This window comes from Pteropus vampyrus, unplaced genomic scaffold, assembly GCF_000151845.1.
Source record: "Pteropus vampyrus isolate Shadow unplaced genomic scaffold, Pvam_2.0 Scaffold186, whole genome shotgun sequence".
In the NCBI taxonomy this organism is placed as follows: domain Eukaryota; kingdom Metazoa; phylum Chordata; class Mammalia; order Chiroptera; family Pteropodidae; genus Pteropus; species Pteropus vampyrus.
The window spans coordinates 2,842,062-2,863,733 of NW_011888967.1; the positions used below are offsets into that span (position 1 = coordinate 2,842,062).

Genomic DNA, 21,672 nt, shown 5'->3' on the forward strand with positions numbered 1-21,672 from the left:
TGTTTGGTAAACTATAGGGTAATAACAGATCTAACCAGTCCATAGAGAATTTGTTGGAACAAGTAGAGAGAGTAAACTATTTAATAAAAATCTGAATTTAGGATGGGCTCTCCAATGAAACTTTTTGTGAATACTTAGTTAAACAGGGGGAAATAATTAATTACATCAATAAATACATCTTTGAGTACGTAAGTTTTATATTTATAGCATAAGACATTAATAAAATTTCCCACTGCAATGGTTTCAGCTTATGGAGAATTCTCTATAAAGATACTTCTATTTTTATCATTGCTAATCTCTGAATAGATGTTGGGATACTTAGGGTATCCTCTGGGCCAGGGCAGTGGTGACTAACAGTGCAGAGTATACCAGTAAAGGCCTTACTAGGGAAATGAGGCAGGCCAGAGCTCTACGGTTTGCATTCTCCTGTCACTTTTTAGTGCTAAAAGAGGAACTTCTCTAGAGGAGGAGTAAGGGCCAAAAGCAGGGAAGAAATCTCTGTTCTAGAACATAATGCTACGCCTCCTACGTTTCCTTCTCCAATAATGAGATTTCTGATTAAGTATGTCACTGGAACTTGTCCCCTTTAATAATATAAATATTACTTTAATCTTTTTAGTTCCTTTTCTGGGAGTATTCCTGCTCACATAACTGGGCCCAAATCTGCTACATGAAAGCCACACAGGACTTTTGAGTACATGAGCACTTTTAGGTTATTTATCACCTACCTTTGGTGTAATAAAGAAGTACTGAGAAGTGTTTTCTTTACAAGCAGTATTTACAACCATTTCAAACACTCTCCGTTCATTGATCGGGTCCATTCCCTAAACAATGACAATAATAATGATTATATTTAATCTATTTTAAGATACAAGACAAGATAAAATTCAAGTAAAATAATCACTATACCTGATTGATTTCATCAACTACTCTGAATGGACATCTATTAAGCTCCTGAAGTGCCATCAAGTATAACATGGTAGAAACACTTCTTTCACCTCCACTCTGATGATGAGGAGTTAATTCATGCAGTTGAGTACTACTGCGAAATTTAACTCTAATTCGAATTCCATATTTATCATAGTCTTCCTATAAGACATTTGAAAACTTGATGAAAGATGAGTTTTCTCTGATAATTTCACAGTGTTATTTGAAAACAGACTGAATAGATTATAAGAGTAAAAAAATTAACATTTAGTGACAGTTTAAAATAACCCAATAAAATATTAAAGAACCAGTTGCTATCTACAAGCTTTAGGGGCGGGGGGGTCTCCAAGGATCTGTGTTGATAAGAAAAATACTCATATTACGAGTAACTTTTTTCCTTGTCTTGTAACATTCATTTCAACTTTAGTAGGCTTTCCCAAGAGCTTTTACGGATTACTGAGTGAAGAGCCCTGTCATAGAGAGACACTAAATTCTAGCTACTGATGTGCTAGGTTTTAAAGCTATAGGTGCAAATAATTAGAGCACGATGGAGTATCATGACATTTTCCACTAGAGAGGCAGCTGTGCATATCACTGCAGAGGGCCAAGAGTCTTCCCGCTTCTTTAGCTGGTTAAGAAGAAAAGAATAGGCAGAGACTATATGTATACTCTGAAAAAATATTTACATTAAGTCAAATAAATACACATAATGTGCAGCAAAAGCCTGGCACATATTAAGTGCTCACCAAGTATTTGTTGTAATGAGCGCATTCAGTATTCTGTAAATTTTGCCCAAAATGAGGTTGCTCTAAGGCTTATTTACTATTCTTATCAAATGTCATTTCTAGATCAGTCAGGTTTAGATTTACCCTAAAAATGAGATGTATAACTTAATAATTAAAGGTTAACTATTTAATGAATAGAGCTTTAAGGTCTAAGACATCACCAACCAAGAGAAATATAATGCAAGCCACACATGCAATTTAAAATTTTCTAGTAGCCACATTAAAAAGTAAAAATAATGTGAAACTTTAAGTTTCTTTAATACAATATACCTAAAATAGTTTTACCATGTAGTCAATACAAAGTATTTTTTATATATTCTTTTTTTATACCAAGTCTTCAAAATTCAAAACTTACAGCACATTTTACACATTTCAAGTGCTCAATAGTCACGTGTAGTTAGCAGCTACCATACTGGACAGCAGAGATCTAAGATTAACAGTAAGAACTTATATATAAATATCTTAACCATAAACACTGGAATCTTAATAGGCTATCAAATTTTAGAAATACTACCTTCTAAAACCAAAGCCAAAACAAATAAATGATAAATAAATTTTAATAGTTTTGACTCTCCAGGTTTACTTTTTAAATTTAGACACTGTATTTTTTCCACAATAAATTTATTAACTGTGCCATTTCTTAACTGTAGCAGCTCTGATTGCCAGTTTTGTTTTTGGCTCTGCTACCTATTCTTTGCTCTTTCTGCCCCATTCTAGCTCCTTTCATCTCAGTGAAAGGTCTAGCTAAAGAAGGCAGTTCTAGAACTATGACTGAGGAATCCGGAATAGAAGCATTTTAAGGGGAAGGCCAAGAAGAGATAAGAATGTCCATTTTCCAGGGCCCTTGGCCAGTGAGACAATTGAACTGAAAAGACTAAAAATCATTGCTATGGTAATGACTTATCATTTAAAACACAGAAAACCTATCTAGAAGAAAGAGCACATGATAAAGTTATAGCACCATGTAATGGACCTAGATTAAAAAATGGGATTTCTCTGACAGGTCAAGTTCCAAAGGCTTCCCTATTCTTACCTGAGCATATTTATGCCTTATCTAGTCAAGTTGTTTGGTAAAGATAGTACAGTTACTCTGAGTTTGACAAAGCTCTCAATAATCAAATTTTCATCCCATAAAAACTACGCCACTTTCACTGAGGCAGTGAAGAGCTTAGGTTCTGGGATCAGGTCTGGGGTTTGATTTTTCACTTTGCCACTCAGTAGCTATGTGACCTTTAGTAAAGTTTCTGTAAGTTTCATTTTCTTTGTAAAGTAGGGTTAATAAAAACTACCTGCTTTATCGAACAGTTGTGAGGATTAAACAAGATAAAAGTGCTTGACACAGTGCCTGGCACATAGTAAGTATATTATCAATTATTACTGTTACTACAATATACCCTTATTTCGAACAAGCCCAAGGACTGGGTAGATGACAATTACTGTGGCAGGGTCTACTATGTTACTAGAACTTAAAAGTAAAATGATGTTTGTTATCCTTACGTCTCACACTAAGTAGATGGAGTCATGGGGCAAAGTTCCTAAGTGGAGAAAAAGGCACTACCTGGCTTTATATTTATGTCTGTAACACACATGCAAAATTATATACAAGCTAAAATGAAAAACATTGAGCTATGAAGGCAGAATTTTTATTTTCTTAAAAAAAAGATTAGGAAAAATTTTCAACATACACAAAAATTAAAGCACAAAAATAAGCTCAATGTATCATCAACTAGTCTCAACTATAATCAATACATGACCATTCTTGTTTCACCTATAACTCTGCCACTCCTCTTTCCCAATTATTTTGAAGCAAATCCCAGTTCATCTCTTACACATTTCTTAATGGCAATTTTATTTTACCCACAATAGCAAATCCATAAACTTATAGCTCAAAAAATTAGCAGCAAATTTTCAAATACTTTCATTCTTGTGAACTATTAAATACTTGATCAAAAGGAAACCACTGATAGACTATATTTCAGTTATGTTTGCCAATTTATGACTCTTATAACTTGGATAGTGGTAGATTTATAAAGCAATGCAGTGCATTTCATCACAGCTGAATAATCATTACTTAGACTGGATATAAAAAGAGTGAAGTATTAGTCACCAATCTCAAATGTCATCAAAAAAAAAAAAAAAGAGAGAAAAGAAAAAAGTGACCCTGATGGAATCCCACAGGTGGTCTTTTCCTTCCTTTGAACAGTTTGTTAATAAGCAAAATTTTCAAATATAACTCTAGAATAAATAACTTACATATAATTAAAATTACTTGCGAGGAAACATTTCAAATGCAATTTTACCTCATTTTCTGTATGGAGATCAACTTCACCAGCACACTGCATGGAACTAAAAAAATTGCTGAATTTTTCATTAATTTTTTCTACCAGCTCTTTTAAAGGATTAAGCCACCTCTCTTTTACCTGCAAATAAAGGCAATTAAAAAAAAACACACAATTTAAAAGGATTACATTCTGATATAAAACTACATAAAACATTTAATATAAATATCAATCTGACCATAAGAACATATATTGCATTTTTAGAAGCATATCATTTCATTTTGCATTATTCTACATTCCCACATAACTAATGGTAAGAACATGACAAAAAGTTAAATATTAAACAATTACCTGTGAAATATTTTCTCTATATTTATCCAGTTCAACTTTCTTTATCTTTAGTTCCTGAGTTAACTGCTCTATTTCTTCTTCTCTTTTTGTGTATTCTTCAACAACCTGGCAGGAAAAAATTATTTAAGATAAATCTACCAAAGGATAAAATTACAGGAAATTTGCATCAATTAAAACATTAATCGAAAATGCCAATGCGTTGTATTGTTTGTATGCTCTTATACTGAAAATGCCATTTTTTATCCTTGAAAATATAGACATTGCAGTATTTTAGGTTAGTCCAACTATTCTTTTTATAAAGAAAAGGCACAGAACACTGTGTTCCTTAGGAAGAATCTATTTAAAATTCTAATAGATTCAGAATCTGGCATTTAAAGCACATTGTTCCTGCTGTCTAGCTTATTATTACCAAGAGCTCTAGTACAGAGTGGGAGGCAAGTTCTGGAGGGAACTGTGTATACGTGCGTGCATGTGTGTGTGTAGGGTGATGGTGGTTGCAGTAGGCAATAGGAAAAGCAGCATACTGTAGGATTCAGTCCTGTGAAGCAAGAAGCTCTTGATCTTTCTTCAGTTAATAAAGCATCAATTTCATCCAATGTGTTTGGAAGATCTTGGAAAGCCTAAAGAAACAAAAAATATTCATCATTATAGACAGTATAGTGAAAACAGTTCAAACAGTTAACAATGTTCTGCTGAGTAAATATCTAATACTATGTGTTCAACGGCATGCTAACACACAAGGAATCAAAGAAATTACAGGGTTTTCTTGCTTTCAAAAGGCTTACACTTTAGACGAAAACAAAAATATACACACTTAATAACACTAGATAATACCTTAGGCAGTGTATTGATGTTGAGTATTAAAATAAGCAGTACATTTCATACTGGCTATGGAATTTAGAGAAGGAAGTATCAGTTCATGCTACAGGAGCTACAAGAGAGTTAAGAGAATTCAAAGGTCTAGAGTTCATCTCTGGGCCTTTAAGCAAATGGCTAAGGAAAAGCAAGGCAGACGAGAGATAGGAGCTTGGAAAAAAGAACAAGCACTGCATACCATGGGGGGTGAGGAGTTGTGTCCATTTGGAATGGTGGGTACTTGCTGAATTGGTAGAATGGGTCCAGAATATGTGGGGCATTGAAAGAGAGCAAGAAGTTAGAACTTTATACTGTACTTATGAAGAACTACAAAAGCATCCTAAGAATCTAATTACTTTAACAGCAGAATTTTGCCACAGTACTATCTTCTGAGTCCATGCCATAGAGACATATTAGAATAGATACTTTCCTGAGATGAAGCAAGCAGTACATTGTTTTGCCAGCACAACCTACAAAGTTCATAAAGGTACAAAATGAATCTTGAAACCTTAAAAAAAATCCTGACAATATTACATTAATCTAATATCTTGTTTTTTAAAATCTTTTAGAAAGCATTTCAACTTCCATAGGCTTTCAGATATTTAAGTATATTTTGCTGAATCTGACATGTCCACTGAGCTTTGAATTCATGAGCACAATATTTATTTAGTATCTTCACTTGACTCTCTAATAAGTATCTTAAATTGAAGATGGTGAAACAGAAATCACTTCACCCATCTTCCCTACCAATTTGAGCAAACCTGTTTCTCCTCTTCAATCATCTCCATTTCAATATATGGCAAAATTCAAGGATTCTCTCTTAACTTTCACCTCAAATCCATTAGCATATCCTATTGGCTCTCTTCTAAATGATACCTCAAATCTATAAACCTTTCTCTCTCCAGTGCTTCCTCTCTAATCCATGCCACTATAATTTCTTGTCTGGTCCAAAGCAATAATCTAAATGGTCTCCTTGCTTCCAGTCTTATATCCCTACTTTATTCTTCATATAGCAAATATGAGTGCTATCTTATAAACTGAAGTTAGTCACATCACTCTTCTGTTTAAAATTCTCTAGTGGATTCCATTTCAAAATAAAACCCAAACTCCAATGGTCTATATAGCCCTATATGATCTGACTTCTGCCTTCCTTTCTGCTTGGATTATAATTTTTTAACTCCACTGAGATTTATTCTCTTCTGAAACATGCCAAATATACTTCAGCCACAGCGGATCTCTTATGAGCTGTGTTCTTTTCACAGCTTTGGAGACTTTTCCTTCAAACTTCACTTGACTTGATTTCTTCTTTTTATTCAGGACTCATCTCAAATAGCATCTTCTCACAGGAGACTTTCTCGATACTCTATCCCATTAACTTGTTTTCTTTTTCTTCTTAGCACCTCCTGCTACCTGACATTATCTATTTGCTTTTTGATTTTTGTCTGCCCCACAGTCCAGACTAGAATGTAAATTTCAGTAGAGAAGAAAGTATATGTCCTGTTCAATGCCTGAGATATATATACATATAAGTATACACATATATATACGTACGTACACACACATATATATACACAATACATTTTTAATATATGAATTATCTTCTAATTTTATTCATTTTAAAAGCATGACTTAAGAACAGAATCATACTACTTTCTGAAAGAAAAAATTAGTACCGATATTGTATTAATATCTTTATGATAACACAATGTATTTTGGAGAAGTTCTAGCATATTTTGAGAACAGCTCCTCAATTTGTCTTAAAAATATATACTAAATTCCTACTATGTACTCAGTCAGATTCATTCTCTGCTTTCTGTGTCTGATACTATAGATTAAAATCTTTGAGGATTTGAAAATTATAATCTAAATTAATTTTTTTCCAGTTCTATTTATAGCCTTAGTAGACAGTTCATTATCTATTGGAATAAACATTTAAAATTAAGAAAGCCATACAAATACCAGATATTTCAAAATTCATTTTCTATTCATTTTCTCATTGTGATATTATTCTGAGAGAATATTTAGGCAAGGTATTATCCCCACTTGTCAGATAAAAATGTAGGGTCACAGGGCTAAATGTTAATGGTGGAACTTGGACTAAAGGGCGGCATCTCTTTACTAACTGAACGATACATCAACATATAAAATATAGTGGAAAGAAAAGGCTCCTTTCTCCTTTCCTTACCAACAAATGTTAGCCCTAAAGATTCAGCTACCATTGGACTCTAAATAAAAACTCTAATATCTAGGAAAAAATTTTTATTTTGCTTTTGTTTTTCTAAATATCACCTCTATTTGCTGTTATATACCAATTACTGATACCTCTTAAAGGGAGCTTGGGGGGGAATCTTTTATTGGAAGAATGAATGTTATGGTACTAATTTACAAGGTGATACCCATGTTTCAATAACTTTAGTACCAAGAAATAAGACTGACTGCTGCCCAAGTCAGAGTAGAGAAAATGTGCTAAGCAAAATTACATATATACTGTTAAAAATAAGGAAATCCATATTTTTTTTATATCACATGGTTTTCATGGCCCGTTACAATGCCTAACACATTTTAAGATAAAAAAAATATATTAAATGTTAACTTGTAGTATTATATACTTTTTATACTTACTGTCTGATATTCTTGAGGAACAGTCTGCTCTGCACTCAGGTTACACACTTGCCTAGCTCTCTTCATAAGTTCTTTGCATTTCTGCAATAATCTCTGTCTACTTTCATCCAACTCAATGAAATGTTGCTATTACATGAAAAAGAAATATTTTGAAAATGTGTATGTTAAGTCACATTATATATGTTATTGAATTTGACTGTGATAAGCAAATCATCTGAAAACCATACCTCAAATCATGACTGAACTTAAAACTTTAAAATATATCAGCACATTACTACAGCATTACTCTAATCCAGAAGAGCTTTAAAATTTAAATTTATCTCTTTTTGAAACAGTTTAATTTAGCTATATATAATTTTACTTTAATAAAATTTGAAATACAGTATGTAGGCCTCATATCAGAAAACTCAGCACTCAAATATAAGTAGAACCTTTAAAATAGTGTTTGATAGTTTTCAAAATGCCTTTCATACAGTTATTTATTCATGAACACATTCATTCCTTTACCAAATAATTACTGAGAACCTATTAATGTCAGTTTTTATTATGTACTGAGAATGGAAAGATAAGAGGAAACATACATAAAATCATCATAAAGGGAACAGTTACTATTTATTGAAAGCTTATGTGCTAGGTGCTTTACTCGATTCCCTTATTTCTCACAACACTGCACAGTAATACTGTCCCCATTTTGTACATTAAAAGAAAAAAAAAAGACAGGAATTAAGGCAACTTGTCCAAATTCACACATTTAGAAGCTGTCAGGATTCACATCCATGCTTGCTTACAGAATTTATGCTCTTTTCATTACAGCACAATGCCTCTCAGTGGGAGAGAACAGCCAAAGGAAAGCAGAAGAGACTGCGTGGTGGGGGCAGGGGATGCAGGAAGGTCAGAGTGGTCACAGAAGCTACAATGAGTTAAGGTCTTAAAGGACAAATAAGAAATTACTAAAGAGGAAGCAGCAGAAGGCATTCCCAGGATAGGTGATTATAAACATAAAGGCATGGAAGCTACAAAGACCCACGATTTTATGCAACAAGAAATATAATGTGTGGAGGAAAGGTAAAGATGTAAAAGAGTGGCAAGGTGAACAAGAACCAGATGGCAAAAGTTTCATGTGTAATGAGGAAGGCATCATGGAATGCCTTCTGTGGACCAAGCTTTGTTATAACCACTATTGAATATGTTAATTGAATCTTCATTATGATCTAAAAGAAATGTATTATCTCCTTTTTTAGATGTGGCTCACAGATAGTAAGAAACTTGCTCAAGGTTATGGTAATAGTAGATGGGCCAGTTCCTAATAAAACAGGTCTAGCTTACTCTTTGCATTAAAACACCTCCCCCCCACTCCCACCCCCGTGGTAGTGGTAAAGATTGTTAAAACAGTATTGATGTCCCAGCCACATGCCAGATCTATTCAATTAAGTTCTCTGGGGCTAAGGCCTGAACATTTGTATTAACAAGGTCCTCAGGTGATTTTTATGCTCACGAGTTTGATAGCAAATAAATTAAACCAAGACAAACATTATGAAGAGTAAAAGGATATATACTAGACTGAACTGAAAATACAAGTAAGTCTTTATACTAATCTCTTAGTACTGTGGTTTCCTTGAATGAATTCTTCAGTCCTTATACCCTCAGAAAAATAAAATATTAAAGACTCCCAGTCACCCTTGCTCTGTTCGGAAGAGCCCATCACACTCAGACGAATGTAAAAGAAAAGACAGCTAGAGAGAAACTAAACACTCCTAAAGTCTTCTATTCTTGCTTCCTATTTCTCTGGACTTTGCTAAATGGTCAGAACATTATGGGAAAGAAAAATCCTTGAGTTGAATATATGGAGTTCTGTGCTTAGGAGGACAAAATCTCATTCAAGAATTTCCTTCTGTTCAGTGGCATATGTCTAATAAAATCTTTACCAGAGAAAATGTTCTTTCTATACGTAACACTTCTATGACATACCTCTTCACATAGCATCTGTTCCCTCCCCCCACCATAATTCTTGTTGAGCTTTCTTTTGGGGGAGGGGGTGAAAAATGGAAAGAAAGGGAGTATACAATTAGATAATGTAAATTTAGGCTAGTGAAAAAGGCTTTATTTAAATTTCTGCCTAGAGTCTAGCCTTTAACAGTTATAGACGACAGAAATATTTTATCTATATAAGATCTAAGGAGAGAAAACAGCAAATTTACAAAATACCCCCCGCCAACATCTCAGAAAATATTAGTCTGTAGGTATATGTTCTAAAAGAAATTAATAAGTATTTTCTCTGAAATTCTTTTTGAGAAAGGTCAATTGTCTTGAAAGGTGTACAGAAATAACTTGACATTAAACAAGTGAAAAGCTTCTCTAAGAGGGCCCTCTAGTGGAAGAAATCAATTATTCACAGAATTTCTTATTAAAACGCATGCTGCACATGAAATTAACACAGTAATTATTCTATTTAACAACTTATTAAAATGAGTCAAAAATGAAAACCACTTTCTATATGAAAGGAACTAAACTAAGTTCTAGTTTTCTAGGTAGCATGAAATTTTACTAAAATACTAGTTGTAAACAAACATTTCTTTTCCTTTAATACAAATACAAGCACCAAATTTAATTCCAATAAAAATGATTTCAAATTCAAATGTTACCTATAAGCTTTAGTGCATAGGAGATAGAATACATATTTTATAAATGTAAAAAGTATGTAATCACTCCTTTTTAGAATGTAAACTTTAAAGTTTTAATGTCAAATTTGAAATTTAGAAATAAGTTCTTACCTGACTTTAATATACAAAATTATAAGTTCTATTTCAAACACTAAACAATGAAGTAATGTCAATACTACTATTTACTTAAGTGATTTTCCCTCAAGAAATATGTATCTCATTTTAAAAATGTTTCCTCTGAAATTTAGGTGATTTTTTTGTTTTTGTGGGGTTTTTTTGGTGGGAGAACTAAGCAGGTAGGCAGATGAGAGAATGTTAGATGAAAGCACAAAATTTCTAAATTTGTTATTAGAACAATTTCTAATTTGTGTAATTTATATTAATCCTAATGTAAATTCATACCTTTAAAGGAAATATTGGCTTCATGCTAGGCAGGACACTGAGCACCTTGACATATGTTATTAAACTGAATACTACAGTATCCCTGAAAGTCAGGTAGAGTTCATAAAGCTATAGCTGAAGACAACAACAGGCTTAGAGTGATTAGAAAACCTGCCTGAGGTAAAAAAAAAAAAAAACCATCTGTCCACCTCCATATCTGGATTCACATGCAGTCACCTTACTAACCTGTCCTAAAATTATTCCAGAAGGTAGTGATATAATTACCAAACAGAGGCTCAACCATTTGCCTTTCTCTGGGAACATTTTCTAGGTCTGGAACCCTGTTTGCCTATGTGCTTTACAACAACTTGGAGAAGTATCAAACTTGAGGGTGGTTAGCTATCTCTAAGTTCCCTTATAAGATGACAATTCTTCCTGAAATTCTGTGTCAATCTTCTTTTGTGAGGCTTGTTTTCATGATTAGGGTAAGGAACAAAACCAAAAGTGGTAGTAATGGTTCCTTAGTGCAACCTGCCATGTGTTCAAAGGGACGAATAGGAAAAAAAATAATTCTTGTTTCAAATGAAGTAGGACAACAAGAGGAAGAGTAAGAACATGTATGAGTAAATGCTAGCAAATACGGGAAGAAAGAACAAGAAGAAAAAAGAACAAGTAAAAGAGAAAGTGAAGTACTGTACACTACTTTACTATGTATTCTTTAACTATCATTCCTGACTATATAAAATGTGTGGTTAGTGACTATGGTCAGTCAGCAACAAATTTATTAAGAATATAGTGCAGCAAATAAAAGAAATAACCTTATAATAGGGTTGGTAAAACAATTATAAATAAAAAGCATTTAATATTTTTCAGATCAACATATGAAAAAGGAAAGCAGAATGGTACAAAATAAAGTCAAGGGTTGTACCAAGTAAGAGTAGTATGAAAAAACTTGCCAAGGGTGTGTGAGGGGGGTGGTAAGAGGCTGAGAACTGAGTGGGTATTATTTCTAGGTAACAAAATCTAGAGACAAGCAGCTAACTAGGCCATCTTTGTAAAAAATTGTGACTCAAAGACTGAAAACAAAACTTCCAAGAAATTTTCCTACTATGCAGCTCCACTCGAAAGGAGTATTTCTGCTGCTACTAACAGAATAAATGATAAAAAAAAATCCTGTCAGTCTATACCCAATCTTAGTACATGTGAACAAAGGCTGTGGGAACAGTATCTCTCACTATGTCAAAAATGGGTTAAAGTTTGAGCAAATGCTTACTCCAAAGTCATCACGATTTTATACGTTTGTAAACGTGACACAAACCCATAATTTTCTTAAGTTCTCATTAAAACTTAATTCAAAAATAAAACTTCAGGCACCAGGATCAAATACTGTATGGCATAACTCAACTTAAGGCTCTATACAACATCTGCATGATAGGTCAATTTCTTCATGAAATCTCTTCTATAACACCACTTCCTGTACTGAACAACCAAGTTCATAGGCTCAATCAATGAAGAAAATTTAACATGGGCTCTACAACTATTTGCCAACAGAACACAAAATTGGCAGATGACTTTCCTCATATTCCTATGAAATGAAAACTGATGAGGTTCTCCTTTGGTAGTTAGTTCCATATCCAGCCACCACCCCAACCCCCTACAGTTTGGGTACTATAGCTCTGGTTTCTTTTTTACTGGATTTCTTCTATATATTCCGAATGACTTTTGCTATTCCTGTTGCCTTCCTCCCATCTCCCTCCCCAATTTTTTTTGGTGGAGAAGTGAGAGGAAAGGAATTTTCCCATCTTCCAAGCCTCTGGCTCAAACTGAACTAATTCGAGCATAACAAACCTGACCTTCAGCCTCCTTTGGCTAGATGTTTGTGCTTGCCTATTCTAAGATGCTTATCTGCTAGCAAAAATTTTTTTTTCCAGTTTCTTCTAGCCATAAGCGTTTTCAGGATGCCACAGAGTTTGAAGAAGCTAGCTTCAGGATAATAAAGATGCTATTCTACTTTTATCTAATATTTCCATTCATCACTGCTGTCCTATGTCTATTATTTCCTACAACCTATTGTGTAAGGACTCTTTCCACAAAAAGATACTATTATAAGTTCACTTTTACATGACAGGTTTGTTTCTAAAATGTTAAGTGTAAAGTGGATTACATACAGACCACCACCAGAGTAGTAGAATCTGAGAAAGTAAAAGAATGGATGAGGAAGGGTACAGGGGACTTCGAATACATAAAAGGTTTTAAAAATCTGCAACAAATATAAAATATAAAAGACTTCAATGAAACAAATGATAAAATCCTAACTTAAGTTTCTTAAGGTCGTTTCAGCTTTGAGATATAATTGATGAATAAACTGCAGATAAGTGTACAACTTGATGAGGTTGGACAAATATATACACCAGTGAAACCATCACCACCATGATAATGAACATATGTTAACTTCAACAGCTTTATACCCCTCTGTAATCCATCCCACTGTATCCTCCCCAGATAATCACTGATTTCTTTTTGTCACTAGGCATTCTGCATTTTGCAGAATTTCATATAAATGAAATCATATAGTTTTTTGTTCTAGCTTCTTTCATTCAGCATAACTGAAATCCATCACTGTATCAGTAATTCATTCTTTTTTATGGCCGAGTGGATATAATTTGTTTACTCATTTAACTGTTGCTGGACTTTTGTTTCCAGTTTTTAGCTATTACAAAGAAAAGCTGCTACACACATTCATGTAGCAGTCCTTCCTGGACACATGCCATCATTTCTCCTTGGTTGTTCAGTACAGGAAGTGGTGTTATAGAAGAGATTTCATGAAGACTGGCTGGATTACATGGCAGGTATATGTTTTGCATTTTAAGAATCTCTCAACTGGTATTTCCAAAGTGGTTATACACTTTAAATCTTTATTAGTAATGTATGTTGAGTTCCAGTTGTTCCACATCCTCACCAGCACTTTCGTACGCTCAGTCTTAAAATTTTAGTCATTCTAATGGGTCTGTGGTGGTAGCTCATTATTATAGCTTTAATTCACACTTTCCACTGACTAATAAGATGGGGTATCTTTTCATGTGTTTATTTGCTATCCATATGCTTTCTTTAATGAGGAATATGTTGAAATCTTTGTACATTTTTTAGATCGGGTTTTTTTGTCTTCTTTGTATTAACAATTTTAAGAGTTCTTTTTACAATATCCATCAGGGGTTAGCAAACTTTTTCTACACAAGGCCAGTAATTAAATATTTTAGGTTTTGAGAGCCACATATAGTCTGTCACATATTCATTCCACTAAGGTCACTAAGATTTTTTCCAAAAGTTTTATAGCTTTAGTTCTTTTATTGCTAAAGTCCTTATTTTTAAGTCTATGACCCACTTACATATGAGGTAAGGGTTGTAGTTCAATTTTTGCATATGACTATTCACTTGTTCCAGCACTATTTGTTAGATTATTCTTTCTGCACTGAGTTGCCTCAGTATCTTTGAAAAAAAAAAAAAAAATGTGACCACATGTACACACATATACATGTGAATCCATTTCTGAATTCTCTAGTCTGTTCCACTGATCCACATATCTACTTTTATTGCAAAACAATGATGTCTTCATTACTTTAGCTTTATATTGTCTTAAATTAGGTAGTGTGTCATCCAAATTGTTCTTTCTCAGTTTTTCTAAGTCCACTGAATTTTAGAATGAACTTTTTTATAAAAACTAAAAATCCTGCTGGGACTTTTATTCAACCCATAAATTTGGGAGAGAACTGACATTTCAACAAATTCCGAATCTTTGTTGAAATCTATTAAGTCTTATTTGATCTTCTGTCAGCAAAGATTTATCAATTTCATTGTATAAATCTTATAAATATATCCCAGAGTATTTAATATTTTTGATGCCATTGTATATAGTATTTTTTTTATTTTAATTTCCAATTATTCACTGCTAATATATGGAGCCACAACTGATTTCTGTATACTAAACTTATATCCTGCAATCTTGCTAAATTCACTGTATTCTTGGAAACTGGTAGTTTTAGAGCAGTGGTTCTGAAATGGGGGCATTTTTGTTCCCTAGGATATATCTAGCAATGTCTGGTAACATTTTTGGTTGTCATAGTTGGGGTTTGGGAGCGTGTACTGCTGGCACGGAGCAAGGAGAGGCCAGAAATACTGCTAAATAGTCTACAATGCACAGGACAGACCCCCACAAAAAAACTGTACAGTCCAAAATATTGATAGTGCGCTGAAGTTGAGAAACCCTGTTCCAGTGGCTTAATCAAACCAAAATTTAATTTTTTATAACATTATTTCATAGGTGGTGGTGTATTATTCTTTTATCAGGATACACATAAATAAATATCTGGCTATCTTTTTGTGATGTTAGCAGCTAATGAGATCCACTGATTAGCAGCTGCAAAAAGATAATACTCTTAATATAATCTCTTCTGCATTTATTATCTGAAATACTTCTATAAAGAAAAGTATCCTCTCATTATTTACTTCTGGTAAAGAGAAACTTTCCCTCATCACATTTTGTTTACCCTAAATAACAGTTCACACAGGAAAGGAAGGATAAATGCTAGATTCTTTCTTTGCCATTTTTCAAAGTAATGAGCCGGTTTCCCAATATCCTCCGAAGGTGACCAATATTATTTTTTTTAAAGCATCATTATGAATTCATGGAACAAGATATTTTGATGTGTTTCAATCTATTATCACTTCACCTATGGCCAGTAGGAGATTCATCATGTTAGTTCCTGAGTTGTTGTCTTTAATAATTTCTTTGCTTTCTGGTATGACTATATAATTGAGGTTACTCTTACACATTCTTTCCCTGGACTAGAATTGGCTGTTTCTCTAATGGTTCAATTTAGTGAAAAATAGTAAACAGAGGCCAAAATCTGGTTGTTTTCAATAGAAAGAGCTAGGAATTTTTTTTTCTTTTAGAGAAAATACACTGAGTTCATTATTTTTAATTCAAATTAAATATTTCAAGGTTATTATCTTTGTTTTATATCTGAATCTCTTATTCTTGTGCTGAAAATCTAATGACATTAATATAATCCCTGTTTTATCCTATACTGTTAACAGTTTCAGAATAACATTACAAATATTATTAACAATATAAATGAAAATAGTACAAGATTTCTTTGTAATTCTTTTTGTCCTTAATATCCAATTTGTTTTACGTCAACAGGAATAATTTTTTCTGTGAGGTTATATTGCCAAGTCAAAACAAAGTTAGATTCGTTTGTTTCATTTAACTTTTGCTAAATTTGTCTCACTGCGTTTCTTCATTTCACTAGTAGTGATTTGCATCCTTTACAATAACACTATAATCATAAGTACAGCATTTTCTTGAGTTCTGTGAGTCATTCTAGTGAATTACTGAACCTAAGAGGGTGACGGAAACTCGAATTTGTAGCCAGTTGGTGAGAAGTGCAGGTGGCTCTGGGGACCCTTGAACTAGCAGCTGGTGTCTGAAGTAATGGCAGTCTTGTTGGGTGCTGTGTCCTTACTTGTACAGTCTGATGCTATCCCCCGGTAGTTTGAAAATATACTGTAGTACACCAATAGGGATACCTTGAAACTTAGTTTTGTTATATATGTTGTCCATGGGTTTGTTGTTGTTACGTTGTATTAGTTGCTCTTCTATTTTGGGGAAAGAATTTGAAAGACTCAAAAACTATGCCACTGTCCCTATCATTTTGTTGTCAACTTTTCTTTGTATTTTAAATTAACTTAGTATATATCACATTCCGCCCCTCTCCCTGCATACTATTTCAATATTTATCATCATTTCACAGAGAGTAAAAGGAGATTAAACTGACAAGATTACACACTAAGGCCACTCTTAGTGTTGATTAGAACTCATCTGCAGTTCATGAGATGTACAAACTACAATTAAAGTTGCTGCTTGGTAATAATAGTGACTGGAATTTGTATGGGTTAAGAAACCAGACAGAAGACTTTAGTTTCCAAGTTACTAAATCAAATATTGATTTCCCTTTTTTGATTATTACCACCTGTCCACCAACCAACTAACAAAATGCATAGCATATTTCGAATGTTGCTTCCTTATCAGCTTAATGCACTAAATTTGTAAATTAAAGCACATAAACTGCATACTACAAAAGATGATATACATTGTTTTCAAATTGGTCTGAGGCTAGAACCCCAAAATAGAAAATAAAACAAAACTTTACCTCTGTGAGACGTAGTTGTGATGATATTGCCATATAATCTGATTCTAATTTGTTTTTCTCGGAGATCACAGTAGTATTCTGAAGAACTAAATTTACTTTTTGTATATGCAAAGAAGTACAACTCTAGGAACAAAACCCATAAGTTTGTTTTACAATTAAGAAAAATAGTACATTAAAACAATATAAACCATAAAAAAATATTTTTCCAATGGAACTGATGTCTTTCAAATAGTTCTTTTTATAACTATTTCTTACATAAAAAATGTTTTTACTGAGTCATCTGGAATAAAATAATTTACCCTAAGGAGTGCTTTTAATCAATTTATTGACCTATAAGGAAGAATGTCAAACAGAGCAAGTTGATATTATTGATAAAAATCTCTAGCTAAGATTTTACTACCCTGTCATATCTCCTTACTATAAAAAAATGACTAAAATTAAGAAAATGCCTTACCTTTATTAGGTTTGTTAATTCAGTAACAAGTTTTGCTTTCTGAACATTTATTTCTTTGATTTTGGTACTTGCTTTTCGCTCTTCTTCTTCGAGGTTGCAAGTATCCTGTTCCATCAACTTTAAACTGCATGAAACAAATAATGATGTAGAAATCAAAGTTATACGTAAGGATTGAGCCTAAATCCTTATCTGAGGTCCCCTGCTGTTTTATGGGCTATTTAGATATATAAACTGGGAGCTTCTAGATTAAACATTTTATGCAAATATTCAGGATCAGTAAGTATTTGTTAAGATACACTATGTACCCAGCATACTCTAGGTATGTTAGTGTTAATGGTATAGATCAGGAGTCAGAAAGATGTGAATTTGCTCCTTGCAACTAATGAGCAATATAACTGGACAAGTTACTCTTCTGAGCTTCAGTTTCTTCATCTAAAAACTGAGAATAATGACAGTATCTCTCTTAGAGGGCTGTAGTGAAGATGTAAAATATGTAATACACTTAAATAGTGCATGGCCCATTACTGATTGATTGATAAGTGTTAGTTGTTACTCTTGTTATTAATATTATTTATAAACACAGTCCTAGCCCTAAAAGAGCTTAACTAAGGGGATTTGATTAATAGGTTAAAAAACAAACAAACAAAAAAAACCCAACAACCACAATGGAAAGACAATACAACAATCCAAAAAAGTTAATGCTTTGCTCTTTACTATAAGATTAAGAAACTAAGGCTCAGAAGTTAATTAAGTTACTTAAAATTACAGTTAAGGTGTAAATGTGTTTGGCACTGAAGTTTAAGTTCTTTCCACTACACTTTGTTGCAATCAGGGAATAAAGCAAGAACAAAGGATGGAAGCAACAATAAACAAGAATGAACAAGTTCAGCAGATGTTGGGAGAGAGAAGCCTGAAAGGCACATGAAGGAGAGTGTTGGGGAGGTGAAGAAAATGAGTTGGAATGGGTAAAGTAAAAAAAGATTTTGAAAATCCTGAAAGCCAGTCTAAGGGAAAGTAATGTTTAATTAATTTCATGTAGTAATGGCAGGAAACCACAAGAGATATTCTTGAATGGGGTGGAAAATGAAAAGAAGAGAAATAACAGTATTTTGTAGGCATTGAAAAGACAAGGGACTAGTCAGAGAGAGACCACTGCCAAGGGTACCACTGCAATATTCCAAAGTGTGTAACTGTAGGTGAGACAGCAGGCTGGTAATGGGTATGAAAGGTCATTTTGTTACAAAAATCAATGTTAGTTTATGAGAAAGTTTAGTTTTAGGCAATACAACAGTCCAGAATAACATTTGCCCAGTAAAAGTGTCTGTAGATGACTGAAGAGAGGAATAAAGCAAAGGGTTAAAGTTGAAAATAATTCTAGGCAGTTAGAATAAAGCTACACTTGCTTTAAGCAACCAAGGTACATTATTAACTTTTAAAATAAAAGCTAATGAAAACTATGTGCTTTAAAAAAAAAACAATAAAGAAGAAATTATTTTAATGCATCTCAAGCATTATTCAGTTTATGAATGTGTTTAGACATACTATATTAGATCAAGGTAAACTTATACCTTACTCAAAGCAATGAGCTGCCATGAACTATTAAAGATTGATTATGTTATTAACATCTATCTCTTTATTCTATAGGCAAGAAGCATAAAAGAACAACAACAAAAGATCTGAGCTATCACATGGCAGGATGTAGGAAAACCTTGAAACTGGAAGCCACGTTTATTTCCCCTGGTATTAAGATCAAAGTTTCAGAAATCATTACAAAACGTGCTGTGGGAATTGTTATTCCAGGGTAAAGTAATAATATCATATCCCCATACTGTTGTGTGCCCCTAGCCCACACCCCACCAAATAGGCTACAAAATACCTTCCTAGTTTGGAACTAATTTTTTGTTCCAGTTGTCTTTTCTTGTTTTTTCTTTCAAGAAGCTCTTTCTTCTTTTGTCTAAGTTCATTATCTTTGTGTTCTAGATGTTTGTTTGTCTCACGTAAGGCAATCAACCCTGATTCCACTGCTCGCAATTTTCTATTAATTTCCTATGGAATTCAAAATTATTAATGTTTTAAAAAAGAGTTTGAGTTAAAGTAGTATAAATCCAGTTAATACTTTTTTCTAACACTCAAATCGAAATAACCAACCTTTAGATGTTCTTCTAAGTGTCTTCTTTGCTCCAGATCCACAGTAACTGTGAGAAACTGGGCTACTTTTAGGGACGTGTTACTAGAAATAACTTTGTTTGAATAAAAAGAAGTTTTCACTACATACTTTTCTTCTGCTGTATATATTTGTTTTAACCGAGTTTCTTGTATTACCTACAATGTAAAATAAGTATTAGTGCACATCTAATCATTATGATGATATATTTAAAATGACTAAAGAATTATAAATAAGAGCAACTGAATTTTTGAAGATCAAAATATAGTAGATATAGTTTCATTTTTAAAAACTTATCCAACAACATCTCCAAAAAGGTGGCTGGTACATTTCAGATTATTATTTCAGATAACAACTAGCAAAAGTATACCAAGTATACTTTTGGAGCTTTGCTTTATCTACAAAAGAGATACCAGGGGCCAGGTGTCCATTAAATAGAACTGTGTTATCTCATGTAAGTCATTTACTCTCCCTTCCCCTCAGTTACACTGTTCAAAGATACATAATCTTATATTCAATTCCTGTATAGCTGAGAGAATACTTAATGAAAACAGCCTGCAATGGTTTCAAAGACTTGTATTTTGGGGTGATCTTCTCTCTCAAGAACTTATACAAAGAGTTTCTTAAAGTACATTCTAAATACCATAACATTATTATCTATTTCTGTATATGTATAAAGAATAGCTGTTGTAAGACAGTTTTTTCTAATCTTTAAAGGTTCACAACAAGTACTCTTGTGGCACATTTCTCTCCAGAAGTTTAGTTTATAGTCTAAGGAGAAGATCCATTTAAACACACTTAGTTTAATAGGTATAAACTGGCACCCCTAAATGCTGAATACTTTGGGATGGAAAGCCTAGATGAGGTTAGCATTCACAAATTTCATGAAAATTAGTTTTAAATGGGTTTTTAACTGACTAGAGATGGTGAGGGAAAGGCACTCTCACCAAAAAGGACATCATGGGCTAAGGAGGTCAGTAGACAATTAACCGAAGGGAAGATTCTTAGAAATTAATGAGAGAACAATTCCATAGCTAGGTTATAAACATTATTAGAGAACCTAAAACGGTGGACTCAATAATAAAACAAAACTTACGCTAAACATGTATTTTTAATCTAAGGAAGTAATATAGCTGTTATTGTCATTATCTAGACATGAAACAGAAGGACTGCAAATATAGACAGTAACTTTCTTAAACAAAGGTTTTATCTTCTGAAAGATAGTTAAGATAAAGGCAGGGGCTTTACCAAGTGTCTGAAATACTTCCTAACTTGGCTTTACTGTATATTCACATGTCTGAGAAGTGTTGCATCATAATTTATAGAGTATTTACATATAACATTTCACTGAGTTGGGCACTGGAATAATAAAATATAAGAAACAAATGTGTTCAGGAATTCTTAAAAATACCATCACCTAAATTTTTAATATAAATTGTATGAATTCCAATGCTATTTCTCTAGTATGAAGGGTTAAAGCTCTCTAGGTGATTCAAAAAAATGTTAAAAAATAAAAAGTACATAAAAATATTTCACCTTGAAGCACTGTTCAAAAAAGTAAAAGGATCTTCTAAATGCAGTAATTGTTCCTTTCTGCCCTAAAGTAAAACTATGAAAGCCCTTACCAAATTTTCTATAGTCTTTTTGCAATAGTAAAGAATTCCTACTACCTTTACCTTCAGCTAGCCCTACCTACCTCTAAAGTTATAACAGAGATTGGTTTGGTCTATGTATATGGTCTTGTTATCTTTTCTAAACACCTTGGAATTAAGACAGAAGAGAGGTATATCTACATGGAGTTATAGTTTTGGTTCCTCAAATGATCACCATAATTTGAGGTAATTTTTAATCAAAGACAAAGGCAACTTACTATAATTAGCTTATTTCTGCAAAATGGATTGGTTAGCCCTCATTTTTATCTTTTGTTAATTGAAGTATAGAGTCCTGAAATTGCAAATGAATTATCCTAAGTATATGTGTACACC

The 21,672-nt window shown here is 33.0% G+C and overlaps 1 protein-coding gene across 1 annotated transcript in view; it reads right to left on the reverse strand.

The window, feature by feature from the left end:
- Nucleotides 1–21,672, reverse strand: part of SMC5 (structural maintenance of chromosomes 5) — a 92,728-nt gene that overhangs the window by 4,373 nt on the left and 66,683 nt on the right. The window contains exons 12-22 of the mRNA XM_023537344.1: nucleotides 19,672–19,845; nucleotides 19,400–19,569; nucleotides 17,524–17,647; nucleotides 17,070–17,192; nucleotides 7,820–7,945; nucleotides 5,397–5,441; nucleotides 4,867–4,962; nucleotides 4,343–4,447; nucleotides 4,013–4,132; nucleotides 910–1,089; nucleotides 729–824 (exon numbers count right to left, since the gene is read on the reverse strand). Of these exons, the coding sequence (XP_023393112.1) occupies nucleotides 729–824; nucleotides 910–1,089; nucleotides 4,013–4,132; nucleotides 4,343–4,447; nucleotides 4,867–4,962; nucleotides 5,397–5,441; nucleotides 7,820–7,945; nucleotides 17,070–17,192; nucleotides 17,524–17,647; nucleotides 19,400–19,569; nucleotides 19,672–19,845 (1,359 nt within the window). The remainder of the gene's footprint in view (nucleotides 1–728; nucleotides 825–909; nucleotides 1,090–4,012; nucleotides 4,133–4,342; nucleotides 4,448–4,866; nucleotides 4,963–5,396; nucleotides 5,442–7,819; nucleotides 7,946–17,069; nucleotides 17,193–17,523; nucleotides 17,648–19,399; nucleotides 19,570–19,671; nucleotides 19,846–21,672) is intronic.